Source organism: Telmatherina bonti (assembly GCF_933228915.1).
Source record: "Telmatherina bonti genome assembly, chromosome: 8".
Classification (NCBI taxonomy): Eukaryota; Metazoa; Chordata; class Actinopteri; order Atheriniformes; family Telmatherinidae; genus Telmatherina; species Telmatherina bonti.
In genome coordinates this window covers 23,944,104-23,962,550 of record NC_136626.1, presented here as the reverse complement: position 1 = coordinate 23,962,550, position 18,447 = coordinate 23,944,104, and the positions used below count along the sequence as shown (strand labels likewise).

Sequence of the window (18,447 nt, the reverse complement as noted above, 5' to 3'; positions counted from 1 at the left end):
AGACTTTTTGAATAGTTATTTGAATAGTTGTGACTGCTGTCTTGATGTCCAACTGTTAAGTTTTAACCAGCACCTGATAGTTTTGCTATTTGTTGCTGCATTATTTGCATAATCCATAATGCTTTTAACGCTTTCTGTAAAGGACTTTGACTGGTCTTGTATATAAAATAAACTAAAATGTGGCTCAGTGTGACCTCTGCCAGATCAAGCTGTCATATGTGAACCATGGCTATGGACAGGCATTTGAGAGTGAAGCATCCAGCAGATTTGTCTATTCACAAATCAGCAGTAAACAACAAACTTTGCCAGCAGGTAAACTACTTTTGTTACACGTGAAGAGCAAAATTTTAAAATAGATTGCTACCTGTTTCCCAGCAGTTCTGCTGAATGTAAAAATATTTAGAGCTTGAAGGAATTTGTTCAGACTGAGTTTACAGTCCCATCAAAAAAATTCATTAGAACAAGACTCAAGAAACTATTTATACTGTAGTTGAGATAAGTGCAATCATAAATGCATGAAACTTTTAAGATACATTTTGTAATAAAAATGTGGAATATAAACTGTATTTGGGAGGTTTGAACAGTGGCCTTTCATGTTCTGAGTTTGCATGCTCTCCCTGTGTATGTGTGGGTTCTCTTAGGGTACTTCGGCTTCCTCCCACTGTCCAAAGAGATGCTAATTCTCCCTTAGAATGAATTTTAGCATGAATGGTTGCTTGTCCTTCTGTGTTGGCCCTGTGATGGACTGGTGACCTGTTCAGGGTGTACCCTGCCTCTCACTCAATGATTGGTGGGATAGGCTCCAGCTCCCCCGTGACCCAGAATTGGACTTAGCGGTATAGAAAATGAATGAATGGATAAACCATATTCGTCTTTGAATGAGGAAACTGTGCTTGCAGTGGATCAGGGAAATGTCTAATTTATCAAATGGGATTAAATTGTACTTCAAAGGAGAGATTGAGATGGGGGAGCTTGGAGGACACTGTGATAAAGACAGGACTACATCTTTGTGTAGGATACTTAATTCTCCCAGTCCCAGCCTTGCATATAGCCTTTACGATTTCAATTTTCATTTTCAGAAGACAGTAAGGCCATAGGCGTAACTATTGGCACATGTTAAGCAAAAGCAACACACACAGATACACACACATTTATCTGTCCCACATTCCAGTGTGTAAAATAATAAATCAAATAGAACAATTAATCCTTGACAAAAAGAACTGAAATGTTTCTGTTTGAAATGAATCATTTCTATGAAATACATTTTGCTGCAATATTTTTAGTAAGCGACAGCATCTGCATGCAGTGCTTTTGTGTTTCATCTTCTTACAATATTTGTGATGTTATAATGTGACACGTCTCATATTTTAACCATAAAACTTATGACATAACGTAATTTGTTTCTCATTTTTACAAAAAAAGAAACTTATCACATTATACAGTGATAAAGTTCCAGTTTTTTTGGGTGGGGGTGGGGTATACTAAAAAATATATACCTGAATGAAAAAATATTATAGCATGCGAAAATTACCCCAGACTCTTTCAGCTGCGTATCGCTGCATCTCTCTATTTGTGTGTCTGTTTGTTTGACTGAGTGTGTGTTACTGCATGTGAGTGTGAATGACAGGCATGAGTGGATCACCCTGCCATGACAGAGTCTATCAATCAGTGTGTCAGCATCAGGGGAAAAGGTTAATCTGCCCGATGCCAGCTCCGCACCTCACCACATCTCTGGCCTGCCCCACATCCCTCCACAGCCTGCTCCCTCTCTTATCGGGATTAGAGAAGTGTACAAAAGGGCAGAGTATTCCCAGGACACATACTGACCTTCAATAATCCTACCAACCTGACACTCTGCGTATAATTAACATCAGGAACAAAGAGGGAAAAATCTCTTGCCTGCCTGTGTAGCATTCCTCAGACGGAAAGACTAAAACTAGAGAGGGAAAAAGTTACAGTGGAGTTTAAGACGGAAAGCGTACAGTCTTGCTTCACTAATATGTTTTGAATGGCCAGGAGAACCTAGCTGACATTCTGGAGGTGCTGACTGGCCTCTCTATGCTCCCCCTGTGCAAACACCCTAAACACAGATTGCAGAAACATGCTGAACCAAGCAGAGAGAAAGAAAACGGTTCTTGGGACCAGTGGATTCCTCTGTGTATCAGGAATGTTGAGCATGGAATAGTAGTACACCTGAGTTTGTGTGTGTGTGTGTGTTCACCGGGTCTTGGTTCATCTGCACTATGAGCTGTTTAACAGCGTGCAGCGTGGGGTGTGCCCATGGAGAGGGATCCTGCCAGTGGCGATTCAGGTCGAAGCCCATCAAAGAACACCTGTATACACCCACACACACATAAAATACACACATGAACAGAAGCAGAGTCAATGACAAACATCTCGTTGTAGTTTCCTTTTTAAACACATTGAAGCAAATTATTAAAAGCAAGATGGGAACTTTTTGACCTCCAGAGGTGCTACAGATCATGGCTGGAGCAACAACATTTATCAAACAATTCTTTCCCGACATATTTGCTTTTGGTCCAGGTTTGCACTTCCAGCCAGTAGCTTGAGGCGTTTCTACTGATCAACAGATGGTGGTGAGAGCACACGCCAATGTGCCAATAAAGGCAAAGGAAAGAAAAAAAGGCAGCTACTGAAAAATTATGACCATAAATATAATATGGTTGGGATTATTTTTAACTCGTTATAAGTAAAAGTAAAATAAAATAAAATAAAATAAACTACAGTGTCTAATTATAAAGTTGATTAAATAAAATTCTTTACAATAGTTCTTTATTTGGATTCAGTTTCTCTGAAAACTGAAGTCAAAGAGGAGCCACAACATTAACAATGGTAATGTGCACAAGGCACTACTGGCTGCAAACATGAACGTGAAACTGCCTTTCTCTCAAAAGAACAAAAACACTTGGTGTAGAGGTTACTAGTTACAAAAAAAACAACCCAAAAACCCTGTTAGCTTACATAGATAGACAGATAATAGACTGCTCTTCTGCTTTCCTGCCTTCTTTCTGCATATTGTGTGTCTGATTTCTGCTGTAGGGAACACAGGAGTCGGGCATGTAAGGAGTCGTGACATGTAAGAAAGGTCTGATGGGCCCACAGCTGAAATGTGGAAGCCAAAGGGGTACCCTGCCTGTACCAGCCTTCACCTACCATAATGGGATGCTCACAGGTAAACACGCTGATCCGTCCTGTTTGCTGTCATGTATTTCTATGACTGAAGTTGCTAGTAATGATGCAGATGTTACTATTACCCTGAGACTGCAGACCAACTATGAGAGCAGCCATCCATGAACAGAATACTCATCTCAGGTTAACTACCATTGATTATTTCCTCTGCATACTCTCCACTGTATCCTACAGCCATTCCATATACACGTCCCAGTGTTTTTCTGTGTGCTTGCGTGTGTGATTGGTGAGGTGAGGACTGTCACTTTTCACCTTCTGTCAATATGAAGCTTATCTCCATTCAATGTGAAGGCAAACTAATGAGGACAGTGTTTAAGCAGCATCTATCCCAAGTCAACAATAAATACTACAGAGACTATTGCAGCCGAGAGTCCCAGCAGATGGATTTTTGAGGCAGTGGAGAAGCTCCACCACTAGATGGCATTCACAAACACTGTGGCAGCGTGCTGCTGATGCTTATCGCACTAAGCATTAGTATTCTATGGGCTGAGCCTATTAAGTAAAAGGCAATTATGAGGAAGGGAAAGAGAAGAGAAGAGAGGAGGATACCCACAGAGCTGCAGCAACAGTGTTACAGGCAGAAGGGAGGAGAGGATGGACATAGAGCCGGCGGAAAGAACAGCCCTAAATCCAAACACTGTGTTCTAACAAACATACTGCTGGTAGCTGTGTGAATTCATTAAGCTCCCTAAAAACAGATTTAAGAGGATTTAATCCCACATAAATGACTGAAATCTTTTCAAATGAGGAATTCAAACATGCATGACTGTGTACCTGTAGTTGCCCAGATAGACTCCATCAGGATTCAGCATGGGGACAATCTTGAAGATGACATGATCTCGCAGGATCTGAGCAACTGGATGTTGGCTCACCAGGAAGTCAATCACGCCTAATACACATGCACATAAATCCACCCGGAACACACACACACAATCACACACACAGAGGGAAATAGACTTGAAAAGAAAACCAAAGGCGGGCGAGCAGTTAATTGAGTTTTGAGAAACAAAAGGACAAGGAAGGACAGCGAGGGGGCATCATCAGAATCGAGGAAGGAATAGGAGACGTCAAGCCTAAATCAATACAAATAGAATGGAGCTGACAGCGTTGGAAAAACAGCACGCAGCGGGCTAAAAGCCGAATCATCTGATTCATGATGAGACACACACACACACACACACACACACACACACACACACACACACACACACACACACACACACACACAAAGACAACCAGACCGATAGATAGATAGATAGATAGATAGATAGATAGATAGATAGATAGATAGATAGATAGATAGATAGATAGATAGATAGATAGATAGATAGTCTGAGCAGGTGAAAGGGAGCAACAAAGTCATTAAATCCTACTAAAATTGTCTTTCAGGCTGTTGGTCTGCACGAGGAGACGATTTCCCAGAGGTTCCCAGTTTTTCAAGATGTTTTATTAGATTTGAGCTACCACAGCTCAGGAGTGAGAACACTGCAACCCAATTGTTTTTCTAGATTGTATTTCCTGAGATTTTATGTAGAGACACAGCTTCTTGTTTCTATTTTTGGTTCTGTGAAGAACTTCAGGTTCAGGTGCAGGGGGACTGTTTTAAAATGCCTTAGTGGTATCAGTGTAAGTGCAATATTTTACAAGGATATTCACATGTTTAAAGACCCCCCAAATGATGATGTTTAATGATGTTGCTAAATATTATGTTGACGAACAGAGCACATTACAGACAGACTTTTTTTTAAAGTACTTCATTGGGTACTTTTTGTCTAAAAGCTGAAAATATGTTGTGTCTCTTTTCCTAAGAACTTTTACTTGATCATGATGGAAAATGTTACGAGGTCAAGAAACATTATGATAGTGAATTCATAAAGACTAAGTAAAAGACAACACTGGTACTAAGAGAATAAAATGCTGACAGCTCTGTTGAAGTCGACAACTGTTCCAACTACAGAAAGCATATTAGATAATTCGTCCTGTGTTTTCCTTTTCTTCTGTTTCACTCTGTCTGTGTGAACATAGACAATGCTCTGTTTTACTTCATTACTAAAGGTTAGAGATTTAATCTTTCCACTTATGTTCAAATACATGAATTCCAATTAGCATGACAAGTAACTGTGATCCTTTCCTTTTTTAATGAGTTTAGTCGAGTCTTGTTCTATAGAACACAGTGAAGGAGACAAGAAATAAAACACTGCAGCACCTTTTCCTACTTTTCAGAAAACTACAGTCCTGCTACGGCCACTTTTTGGGTACTTCTGGGTAATTGAACTCTATTAGGAACCATCCATCAATCCATTTTCTATACCCATTTCATCCAGTTGAGGATATGGGGGAGGTGACATTAAGAGAAAGGACATCTTGGGCCTCTGAGAAAACTACTGTGCTTCGCCAAAGTAAAGCACAAACAAAGCTGCTGTTAAAAGATATTCAGAACTTATTGTTTACCCGACCAAAACATTGAAGGAGCTGCTTGTTCTTTGTACTAAATGCCCCATAGCTTAAATGAAAAAAGAAAACAAATAAAACAAAACAAATGTTATTGTAGTGTTAAAATCTATTCGCCCATTATAGCAAAAGCTGCAACTTGATAAATATTCTCTGCAAAGCTGATGAAATATACACTAGACATTATGTTTATCATGAACTTTGACAGATTTTAACAAACTAAACACAGGAAAGTGTTGCACAGTCTACATCAGGGCTGCACTAGTGCTGGAGGTTTTCCATGTCCTCCTGCTCCAACACACCTGACTCAAATTAATGAGTCACTTGCATAGAACTCCACAGGCTGTTGGAGGAATTTTCACTGAGTCAGGTGTGTTGAAGCAGGGACACAATGAAAACCTGCAGGACTTGAAAACCTTGCCTTAATCTACAGCAATCCAATTAAACGCAGAAAAAAAAAAACAGCAAATGACTTCACCTTGACATACGAAGGAGGCAGGAGACTCTCCGGGATGAACACGCGCTGTAAGAAAGACCAGCTTCTTCTCTCTCTCTGCACTTGTATGGTCTAAAACAGCAAGACAGGATGGAGAAAAGATTTTAAAAGAGAAGGTAAATACTGTAAAATCATGGAGGAAAAAAGCTTCTTAATGCATAAAGATGTAGTAAACTTGAAGGGAGCTATTAGTTTTACTGAAATCACTGTAATTTGGTATCAGTAGATATAGATATACATGCACCTTAACACAGCCCACATGATCGAGGTTGAGTCACAACACATTCTGACCTGGAGGTCCATTTCAGCCAGACGCACATGAATGAAACATCAAACCAACACTCTGCACAGAATATTCAACAATACAGGTGAATTATACATCTACGGGGGTCAGGATCAGCTCGCAACTAGTGTGACCTGGAGGAGGACTTTGAGTCAAGTCTTCTGGTCCAGCTGACGATTTCCCCTTTTTCTATTGATTTAGCAATGGGTGTTTGACAGATGTGTGAAATTTTATTGACGATGAAATATTTGAGTATAAATCCCAGAGATGTTTTATCTCTGAGGTCAGGATCAAAAAGTTGTAGTCAGCTGTACTTGGAAGAGGGCAAGTTAACCTCTGAAGTTTCTGTTGATGTTTCGAGGAGAATCTTTAATCATACTCTAAATACAGTAGTACAGAGAAGCTAAACAAGCAGCACCCATTCTGCATTCCCAGCCTGGTTTAAATCCACAGAGGTCAAAGTTTTGCTGTTTTCTTGGCCAGTGTTTCTCTTCTAATCTGCTGTTACTAATGGATGAAAGTGATTGTGTGCCTCATTGCTATACACAAACTTAATATCTTATTGATTCTTCCGCCCCCTTCTGCTGAGCAGAGAAAATGCTAATTAGCATTAGGCTATGCACTTTTCCTTGTCTTTAATTCCAATTTAACCTCACAGCGATGTGTGTGTGCTTATGTGAGCGTACATGTGTGTCTGTGTGAGTAGTTAAGAGTCGTAAACGAACATACAAGAAAAAAAAAGGCATTGTTCCATTAAAGTACTCTGCCTCTGATTTTATTTAGCTTTTTCCTCCCTCTGCCCTTCACAGAGACAAATGAGTTTGCCATTCAGGAGTCTCTGTGGAGCGGAGCAGGCCGTTTGTTGTAAATGTGAGTGCTTGCGGTTTGGCCGGCCGCTGGGTGCTCGGTGGCTGTGAAATTCCATCACTTAGAAATTTCTACTTTGGCCCCAACCCCAGGCCACCGCCACACAGGCTCGTGGAGCAGGAACACAGCTATGACATACACTCAGATAGCTTCTACAGCGAGAGAAAAACATGTAGGCAGACATGCACAAACAAAACACACACAGCCATTTACCCAACGGTAAAACCAAGAACCCAGAAAGTTGTGAGCCAAAGCAGAGGCAGCTGCCAAGGTCCCGACTGTCAGGGAATTCAACCATCATGGCCATGCCACATTTAGTCTCAGTGCTTGTGTGCCCTTGCTGCTTCATCAAAACAATCTCTTCCAGCAGGCTCCTGGAGCTTACAATGGATGTACTGTTTATGCCACATCATTCTGTGCGTCTGTGTGTGTTTCACTGTGTGTCTGTGTGAATATGTCTCCTCAGGGCTCTCACAAATGCTCCCCGAGTAGCTGTTGTGTTTATGTGTCTGTATCTCTGCATTCCACTGTATCTGGCTGTGTGCAGCCAAGCGTTGTAGCACAAAATTAAGTCCCACTATTCCATAAGCGCCCAAACAACCACAGGGAACTTTCAGAAAATATGTATCATGGCTTGCATATATGTCCAGGAAAATCACATGTTGGCATTTAGCATGAAAGTTAGGGTCCAGTTAGTGTTAAGTTTCAAGATTACAGGGATGCAGCAGCATATGCTGACCCCAAGGTGGCAGAAGAGATCAGCAGCCAAGGGGCGGCAGCGAGAGAGACTGGCAGAAAAAAGGGAATGAAAGACAGAAGTAAAAAAGGAAAGACAAGGAAAAGGATTAGACTGAAGGGTAGCTCTCTGTGGCAACAGAAATGCTCAAACTCTTCCCTGGAAAAGCTTTTTGTCTGTTGACAGAAAAGAAGAAGGGAGAAACAGTCCATCAACAATGGATGTTTTCCATGAAGTGCACTGAGCTGGATGTCAAAGCCACATCACTGCACATCACTGCACTGTCATTTAGATGACACACTAACATTGTTTTTTTGTGTTTGTTCCTCCAAATAAATGCTCACCACTTGTATGTCTGAGTAAACAGTAATATAAAAAGCACATATTTCAGAGATGAGAATCAATTTTTGTCCAGGTTTTTGTTGTTTATCTTTGGGGAACGACCAGTGATCCACATGGTGGCCGTATAAACCTGGTTTAACGTTCTTTTTGGAGAAAGGAAAACTATGAGTACAAGGTCATGGCAAGAGTGTCGGCACGTGATAGACTTTTTTTTTTTTCTTCTGTCCCTTTTTGTGTCAGTGTTTCACTGCGTATGGCAGCAGCACCTCTCATCTCATAAAACACATGCAACCTGACTGTTCCTTCAAACTGCCAAAATCTGTTTTTATAGAAGTGCTCGCTCTTCCTAATGATCAGTTAAGTGCAGCATCTGGCTCTACTGATTGGGGTGTGTTTCTTTCTTGTACTGCTTCTGCATTTAGGCTCAGGTTGTGTGAAATCAATGATGACAGAGTGATGTGTCATAGGATGCTGTTCATCTTAGGGTTTATTTACCAAATTATACAAGATGTTAAGGACCAAATGATGATTTCTTTAATTATGCACTGAAATCGAACACTTTAAAATGAAAGGAGGATGTCCTTTTCTTCCACATGAATGCATATGAGGCTCCTTCTCTATGTATTAATGTTGCACTACAACTGAGGTTTACATGTTCCCTACATCCAGTTTTAAGAGATTGATGAGCCCATGACTTTGAAATATGTGCTTCTCTAACTTCACATTATGACGTTTCTGTTGAAATGTGGCAAAAAAACAAACAAACAAACAAACAAAACAGATTAAAGAAAAAATGAAGTTGGCTTGTACATTTAAAAGAATAAAGTTATCTGCTACAGTGAGAAGGTGGAGGCTGAGAAGGAGGGGTGGTTGGTGACAATGAGTGAGTGAAAGCAGCAGAGGCAAAATTTATGCCCACACTTCCAAATCAAAGTGCTCCCTCAGCATATTCCTCACCTGCCAAAGTCACATGCTGCACGGCACATTGCTTCTCATTCTCTCTGGGAGGAAATAAAAAATTAAAGGATGTCAAACCACGATCGGCTCTGATAAATATGCAAATTACTGGAGGGAAGAAAAATGCTGGTGAAAAAAAAAACCAAGAAAAAAAAAACAACAAATCTAATGGATTTTGAAGGTCAGTCTCGATTGTGCTGGTCAGCTCTTTCTGTGACAGCAGTCTGGGGAACTTTGGGTTCAGTCTCATAACTTATGACATGATGTAATTAACTGAGATCTTCTTCATCATTCCTCCACAGCCACTACAATAGAGGCCCTGTCAAGACTTCTTGAAGATGGGGGCATATATTTAAATCAAATTACCCTTGTTAAAAGTAAATTAGAGTCAAGAAGATAGAAGCAGAGTTTGCTTGCTTTTTTAAAATTTCATTTAAGTCCAAACTTTATGACATGAAAGACACTAAACTGCAAAACTTCACTCATGTTACTGGATGCTGAAAAGCCACTTGGTTTTGATATTAAAGCAAATGAATTATATCCCATATTTCGTTCTAACTGTACGCTCCAGCATACACTGCAGCCTTGTCCCTCTACACGCAGTAATATAATAAAAAACATCACACTAGCCACAGTTTTACACCACAAGTCTCAAACCAAGGCCTCCCTATATCTCTGCTCTGTGGATTTTACACTGTAATAAATTAGCCTCACTTTGTTGAAATAGCAACAAGACACGCTCAACGCTCTGCTCAGTGCATCATATCGAGGATGGGCACGAGCTGTAAATTGTCACTGACGTTGAATTTATTCAGAGCCTTGGGACGAGAGGCGGTACTCTGTACTGGCCAGCTCAGTGAGCCCCAACAAGCATCAAAGCTTCACACCCCCGTCTCGCTCCTGCCGCTGACACCACCTCTCTGCCACCTCAAGGACACCCAGACAGAGAGAGGAGGAAAGCAGAAAAAAAAAAAAAAAAACGAGACAGAGAGGGATGGAGGAATGTGCCGAGGTGCAGAGGGCTCTAAAGTGATAAGAGTTTTATGATTCTGTTTTCTTCCCCAGGAATTGACCAGGTCCCTGACTTAAATTTTTTTGTGTGCATGTCTGCGTATGTGGAAAGCCTGTGGCATGTCTCAGATTTATTCAGCTCATCTTATTGTGGGGAGGCAGGGGTGCTGCCAAGGCCTTCTCATACATTCATAAAACATCCCCTGTCAGCCAACACATCATACATTACACAACTAAACCCTGGGAGCAGCGAGAGGAAAGGCAGTAAGAGGCAAAAACTGCATGCACAACCTTAACTGTCATTAAATGGAGCCTTTTTGTTTTTTCTCACATGAAAAAAATTATTTCTTCTGTACATAGGACGAGATGTTTACTCATGCAGGTGCATAAAAGGAAACCAAATGAAGGGAATGATTTAAAAAAAAAAAGTCACAAGAGTCATATATCAACAAGATACACAGAACACTTTAAATTTCCAGGCTGTTTATGTCCTTATTTTCAGTGCACCACATTTATTTAAAGTGGTTCCCAATCTCTATATGCAGTTTTTTTTTTAAAAATGTAATTTCTCATTACTTTTAGGCAACAACAAGAACATTTTTTAAAACATTAATTTAAAATGTTGCTAAGCATAAAGGGTTAACTATATTTTCTTTTGATGTTCCATACACAAACCAAGCTGGAGTGAAATCTGTACTCAAACAGGAAATGAACCTGTTTAAGTTGGCCAACAGAAGTTAAAAAGAAAAACAAGTACTTGAAGTAATGCCCTGATGTAGTGGGCTTTCACAGCCATTTTCTCTGCATTACAGCCTTTCCTCATTTTTCAGAAAGAAAAACTCTTTGCTTGCTTCAAACTATTCTCATGAAAAATGACTTGACATCTTTGCCTAACTAGCTTGACATTTTAAGATGTCTTACAAGCTGAAAGCAGGATGTCAGGATAAAAAAAAGACACTTTCACCTTCTTCAGAACACTAAGGGATAGATTGGAAATGGTTGTTGATGCTCACTTGTTTTGACAACTAAGAAGCTTTTCCGTTTGCTGGGCATTTAGGGTGAAAAAATTGACTTCAGCCTGGTTTGAGTTAGTGTCAGGGCTTGTGTAGGTAGGATGCACATGTACACTTTCATAACATATTTTTCTAAAGATCAAATTATTTCTGGTACAGACAAGTGAATGAGAAAGTATTGAAATGAATCTAGAATTTTCCCTTTACACATTGTTTTACATGTTAACTACTGACTAATGTGTTTAACTTTTAATGGATGCAGAATGTACCTGATTAATCGTCAAATAGGAATTTTTGTCCACATTTCACCATCCAGGAAAATTGTGAGAAAGCGATAATTACGATGTAAGTTTATGTAGTTGTGCAACGTAATGGAAGCCAGTAACTAATTACTTGTTAATTACCTAGTAATAAGTTTTAAACAGTCATTACACGGTAAGCAACAAAAATGTGAGGCGCTATGAAATGCAACGGTAACAGAGTTGAAACATAAATAACATGCAGAGTAACACCACAATGGACAAAGCATTCTGCGTGAAAACCCTCAAGAAAACCTCAGGTAAAGCTAATATAAACAATCACTTCACAGTCATTTCAGAGCCAATGATCCAAATGATTGATCACAATGGAATGGGAACTTGTACCCTGCCTCTCACCCAATGATTGCTGGGATGGACTTCAGCTTCCCCACAACTCTTAATTAGACTAAGCAGTTTAAAAAAATGAAAGACTGATCCAATCAAAGTTTCAGAGCTTTGATTTTCTATTTTAAAGGAGCAAATAATAGATCTCACCTCATGAGACAATAGCTGAAGGCATGCTTCCCATTTGTTTTCTTTAAGGTGAAGGTTTGTGTTTGTTCTTAAGGGTTCTAAGATTGGTGGAAGAAATAGAGACTGAGTTTACTTTCCTCAACTAAAACCATTTGCACAAGACTGAAGCAACTGCATGGTGACACTGTTAGTGATCTGATTGTGCAGATCAAAGCAAGTGACATCAACATACTGCTGAAAAATATATGCTTTCCATGGCTTCTGAACACTGGGGACAAAATGAAAAAGTAACTGAACATTTACATGGCAATAAGAGCAACACAGCGTTACCCCCAACCAAATACCTACCGCTGGTATTGAAAGCATGGTCTAATAATATTCTGTCATTTCAAGTAGTGTTTTGCTTCAAATGTCCATCTGTTTCTGTAACTCCCTTTCCCTTTTCTCTGATCTCCTGATAGCTTACAGGTGAGAGTGAAGAAAAAAACATTGTTAAAAAAAGAAAGAAGTGGAAGTCTATAATTGAAGAACTGTGGAAAAGACTGCCGGTTGGGAGCTGAAGCTATGATCTCAACCCGACAACCACATTTCCCATTACACAACACTTTTCCAACTGGCCAAATGTCAAGATTATCACATCAAGAGCAGAAAATACAAGGAGCGGAAACATCATCATTAGCTGTATCAGAGCAGAGAACTGATGAAGGAAAAGAAAGACATTTGAATGTTTCTGAGCCTTTACTGTTGAGCGACATGCATTTTCCCATGGACAGAAACACAAAACTTACTGCCATCAGAAGATGTAGTGAGGCATTAAGTTATTTCACTTATTTATTTTATATTTATTTACTTCAGTTATAGCCATACATAAATTCTAAATTAGTCAAATGGATAAAATTAAAAGACAAATGTCGGTAAGACCAAAGTGAAAGAGGGCACAAACACATACTGAATGAGACAGTTATTGTTGGGTTAAGTCACCTCTACCTGTGAAGCATCTCTATATACCCACTCATTTCCTCCCATCCCATGATGACCATGTAGGTTTGTGTGTGTAGCTGAAGATCTCAACAACAGAGATGCTTTGGTCAGAGGTGAATCTGAAGTGTGTGTGTAAGACACAGTGCGGACCTAAGAAGAGGATTACAATGGCCATGTCCAGACACTCCGATTGGCATCACATCCAGACAGAAAGAAGGAGGGATTGAGAGAAGAAGAGCAAAGAAAATTGGTTGGCAGAGTCATAAAAGGGGTGACGGGCAGGGAGAGAGAAAAAAATGGAGGAAAAAAGAGACAGATAGAAGGGTGGGAGCGGAGGAAACCCTTGAGAAGACAGCATGTAAATACGCCAACAGTGGGCCTCTTAAGTGGAGATGAAGAGGCGACAGGATAAAAAGCTCTGAGCACTGTGTGATTATGGATCAATTTGCCGCAATCAAGCCCCCTTATGGCTGGTCCCTGTGAAATGGAGAGATTTTTGCTCCTCAAGGACAGCCGTGATGACAGTGGAGGTCACAGACGATGGGAGTGACAGAGTGAGACACAGACAGAGGGAGACGAGTGTCGGAGGGACAGGAAGGGGGGGAAACAAGGTAGTCCAACATCAGTATTCAGGCCTGAGCTGAAGGGCTTTCTAATTATGTTAATGATTGGCTGTAGTGAGAGGCAGTCCTTTAGTCATCATTGACCACCAAGCGGACAGCTTCCAGCATGATACACAACAACTGTTCTCTTACATACATAATTAAAATGTCTGTTGAGATACTGACATATTTAAGTGAAGCTTTGTGACATAAGCAGTATTGTCCTGCCTTTTTCCCAAGTTTTTGAGGTATTCTTACCTTTGAAGCACGTTTTGTTGCACTAGTAATCACACCCAAGAGTGATGAGACACTGTGAGGCACCTTTATGTAAGCTTCTACAGTACTGCTGCCCAAAAGATATTAAATTACTGCTCTGACCACCTTTGTGGCTATCAACTGGATCAACAGCTGTTGGTTAGCCTTCGATTCATTGACGAAGAGCAAATATTTACATAATATATATTCAATCGTTTATTGAATATTCATATGGCATGTGTTACTATATTTATTTAAAACAATACTCCAATTGAAGGGTACATCTTTGTTTTTGTAAAACACAGTGACAATTCTGACAACTATCATTTTGGTTACAGGATGTGATTGCACATGAGCCAGCAGTAAATATAGGTCCCTTAAGAGCAGAGGACTTGAAGAGGGAGAGCGTTGCAAGAGCTGCAAAAGTTAAAATGTTTGCTGTTAAGAGCTACAAGCCTTCTATTATCACTTTGTACATTTTGCAAATAATTTCCTTGGTGTTCACGTATAATAATCCATCTATTTTCTTAGTGGTAACTCGTATCTTTGAAAAAAAACAAAAAACACAAGGAACCTTTTGTACTCAGGAGTTCAGATGGTTATGGCAGTCTGTTGGTGGACAATGTCCTCTACATGAAAAAAAAAAAGATTTTGAAACCTCAGTTTTGCATTTGGTTGTTTTCTTTTCTTACTTGGACAAAATTTGTCAATGTCAAAGTCAGTTTTATTTGGATAGCACATTTAAAAAGCTACAGCATCCAAAGTGCTTTAAATAATCAATAAAGATAAGGAAAGTAAAGAAGGAGAGCCGATGTAGTTCAATAAGATCAAAACTTAAAAACAAAGATATCTTTTAGACCTAATTGCTATTCAATAATGAAATTACTTTCAGGAGAACTCTTTAAACAATGATCAAAAGGGGAGAAGGCCATTAATGGAATTGTTATGACTTTGGAAAGGGTCTATTGAAGCCAAAGATGTGTTGGAACCCCAAGTGGCAATCCCCTTGCAATCCTGTATAAGGAAGTTCTTTGGCTTCACATCTCCACACTGGATCCTCCATCCATCTTTTTTATATTCTATAGATATACCTAATGCATCAAGCATTAGTGCAGCTTTAGGCCACTGATATTTCAGAGCCACAGTTCTTTGTAAGAGATCCTTCTTTATGATCACTGTCTACTGTCTAGGTGGGAACCTTTATCCTTTGTCTTCAGGGCCAGCAACATCACAATCTTCTTCATACCTTTTAGGTATCTTTTACAGTCCCACACTGTTTTATGATAGCCCTGTAAGTGTTAAGAATGAGTGTGATAGACAGTTAGCACAGAGGGGGAGACAGAGATCCAGTAAGAAAGAGACAAAGTGGGAGCTCTGTCAAGTATCAAAAGCAATAGGACCTTTTAGCGATATGATATGGACGTCTGGCGCAAAGTCAGAGTGGGGATAGCATAGGGTTTCAAGGCATTGGTCACAGGCCTTTCTGAAACCCTGACTTCTTCTCTCTTGGCTTCAGAAAATGATGACAGGAGGAGAGGCAAATAAAAAGGAGGGATGGCTGGTCTGTGCGCGGCATGATACAGAATCAGAGGCAGCCAGTAATAGCCTTTTTTGAAGAATGCGCCACTGAACTTTAAGGGCCGTCTTGCTTGAAAGGACAAGTTACAAATAGGAAGAAAGGAGAGGGAGAAATGATTTCCCAGGGATATCCCCCCTGCTGTGCTGCCCTATCGCTGCACCACAGTGTTAGAGTGTGTTTGTGCGCATGTGCGTTGGAGCATGTACATGACTGTGTATTTGGAAAATTCAACATACTACACACATGCACAGCGTGACGTTTGATATATGAGCACTTCCTCCTGTGTTCGATAGAAAAAAGAAGACCCAGTTTCTTTAAATAAGGGTGGTTTTTAGAAAGAAGTCGTTACAAAAGTCAATCTGACAAGCAGCGTAAACATAGAGCTAGATGTACAGGCGGGACTGATGTGTAGTTCTTTATTACTCTGTCTCTTTGTGCCTATCAATAATTCCTGAGACACAACAATGCAGTCAGGCCGAAGTAAACAACCACAGTGCATCCCAGCTTTAATAACTACAGTTACACCTGCCAGCTATGTCTTCCAGTTTTTCTCCATTTGGTTAGCAGCTGCCACTCATCTCATTTCCTTATCTCATATTTCTTCCGAAGAACAAAGTTAGAAATCAGTATAACTCTGTGGCTTTGCACACATACATGTGATATAATAATAATAATGATAATAATAATCAGATACCACAATAGCAGTAAAAGCTCATGTATTTCTTTGTGCACAGAAAACTGAATGTGGAGTGTGTCTTTATATGAGACCATGTGTGCAGTGTGGGCAGCGGCTCGGCTGGGCGACAGCAACAATGTCATTCAGCAGTTTAGTAACAGACCATTAGCTTGTTAATACCAGTCTAATGGGCAGTCTGCTATTTTAAAAACACGGACATGTTCATGCCATTAACAGCCACTTAGTGCATGATTCAAATCAACAGGCCGCTGGGACACAACAGAACAATGACAAAACAACAGACAACATGATTATATCTTTTTACTAATAAAACATTAAAGCACATTCTACTTTGAGTCTCAGACTTTTTTTTGTCCTTTGGGTAGGAGCAGCACAGATTTGAATTCAGTTAACAGTTTATTGTTATTGTCATCATTATTATTACCCCTGCCACTTGTCAGCCTGTCTGTCTGTCTGTTAATAAGTTTATGCAAAAACTACTGAAACAATTTTCTTAGTATTTTGTCTGAAAGTGGGTCTTGATGTAACTTTGATTCCATTAAATTTTGGGAGTGATCCAGATCACCATCTGGATGCAACGCTTTTTAAAGGATTTTTTTCATTCGAGAAAGGACTATTTCCAGTGTATAACTGCACAATACATAGCCAGGGAAAAGTTCCCAACAGGTTTTGAAAGTTATCAAAGTTAGATCTGGATCCTGGCAAAATTCTGGATACTATGATACTGAACAGGAAAAAATAAAGGATCTTTGTTTTTTTTTTTTTTCTGTTTTTTTTTTTTTTTTTTATCACTACAAGAGAACAAATTAACATATAAACATACATTTAAACAAAACAATATAGTCTAGACACTGGATTTATTTTCAGTGTATCCAGGTATCTAATAGTGTACATATAAAATAAATGTAGGACCATAACAGGGTGGAAATCTTAGTGTGGGTGGAAACAAGCTGCTTAATGGAGGTCTGCGTTCTTCAAGTTCTTTAGTAATTATTGTTACTAATATTGTGTATTTAACTCACAGACTTGGTACTAATTTTAGCATCTAACACAGAATAAAAGGATTTTTTTTAAATGTTTAACTTTACATTAATTTAGAGGAATTAGCTTAACTTTAAAAAATTTCATGGAGATTTACACTTATCGTACCACAACAACAGAGAGGAAAAGAGGGGGCAGCCCATGTTTTTGGGTTATTAAATAGAATAAAATCCCTATTTGGTAGTGGACTGAATAGCTTGTATATTTTACTATGATTGAAAAATAATTGGATATTTGTGTTTTATTAAACTCTAAACGACATCACAGATGGCTGAGTGGACATTGCACGTGATTCATGAGGTCAGTTACTGGGACGCTGGAGCAGAAAAGCTGTCAGATTTTCTAAAGCAAAGAAGGTTTTCTCACTGATCAGACAATATATTCATGAAAAAAGAAAAAAGACAGTGACACATATGTATGCATTTTTTTATGTATTAAATTGTTACATACAGTTCATAATTAAACTAAATCCAGTTAAGTTTTACAGTTTGAAACACTAATCGGAGAGGTTGAGACTTAAAAGAGTCATCAGCTGATAGATAGGCTGGTGGTTTGAATCCTAGCTACCAAACCAAACCAAACCTCTGTTATCAGCTGCGTTTCCATTACAGTTTTTTGATAAATAAATTTGATTTTTTTTTTTTTTTTTTTTTTTTCATTTTGACAAACTACATTTGCGATTTGCTGGTGTTTCGGCTGAATGGTGTTTATCACATAAGCTGCAGTTCTTATAAAATCTCATCAGCCAAACAAGGTTTTACAAAAATTGCATTTATGCAAAGTAGCCATGTAGTGTTATTTCAGGGTTTTCTACTTCTGCAGGGGATTTGCTTTTTGAAGCCTGTCTCCCTTATTTTCCTTTCTAATTGATTGTAAAACACTGTATTAAATATCCTAAAATCACAATAAACATTAGAAATGTAAAGACCTTGAAAGGAACCTTTCAAATATTGCCAAAAAACTTTTAAGCTCTCATGAAGTAGTTTCTTAAATTTTTCGATATAGAAGTATACTGCAAAAGTATAATGGCAACACATTTTTATTTACTTGTATTCGTATGTGATGTAGGGAGTAACATGACCATTTCATTTCAGGTTAAGATGAATGGACAAAAACACTAACCAATCCCAGTCTTCTTAATTTGTGTGTATGT

General features: G+C 39.2%; 1 protein-coding gene across 1 annotated transcript in view; it reads right to left on the bottom strand.

Annotated features, from left to right (window-relative positions):
* The window catches only part of agbl4 (AGBL carboxypeptidase 4), a gene marked incomplete at both ends in the record, with an annotated part of 342,597 nt that overhangs the window by 32,322 nt on the left and 291,828 nt on the right, over positions 1 to 18,447 (bottom strand). The window contains 3 exons of the mRNA XM_079245646.1: positions 2,222 to 2,333; positions 3,985 to 4,099; positions 6,140 to 6,229. Coding sequence (XP_079101772.1) covers positions 2,222 to 2,333; positions 3,985 to 4,099; positions 6,140 to 6,229 — 317 coding nt within the window. The remainder of the gene's footprint in view (positions 1 to 2,221; positions 2,334 to 3,984; positions 4,100 to 6,139; positions 6,230 to 18,447) is intronic.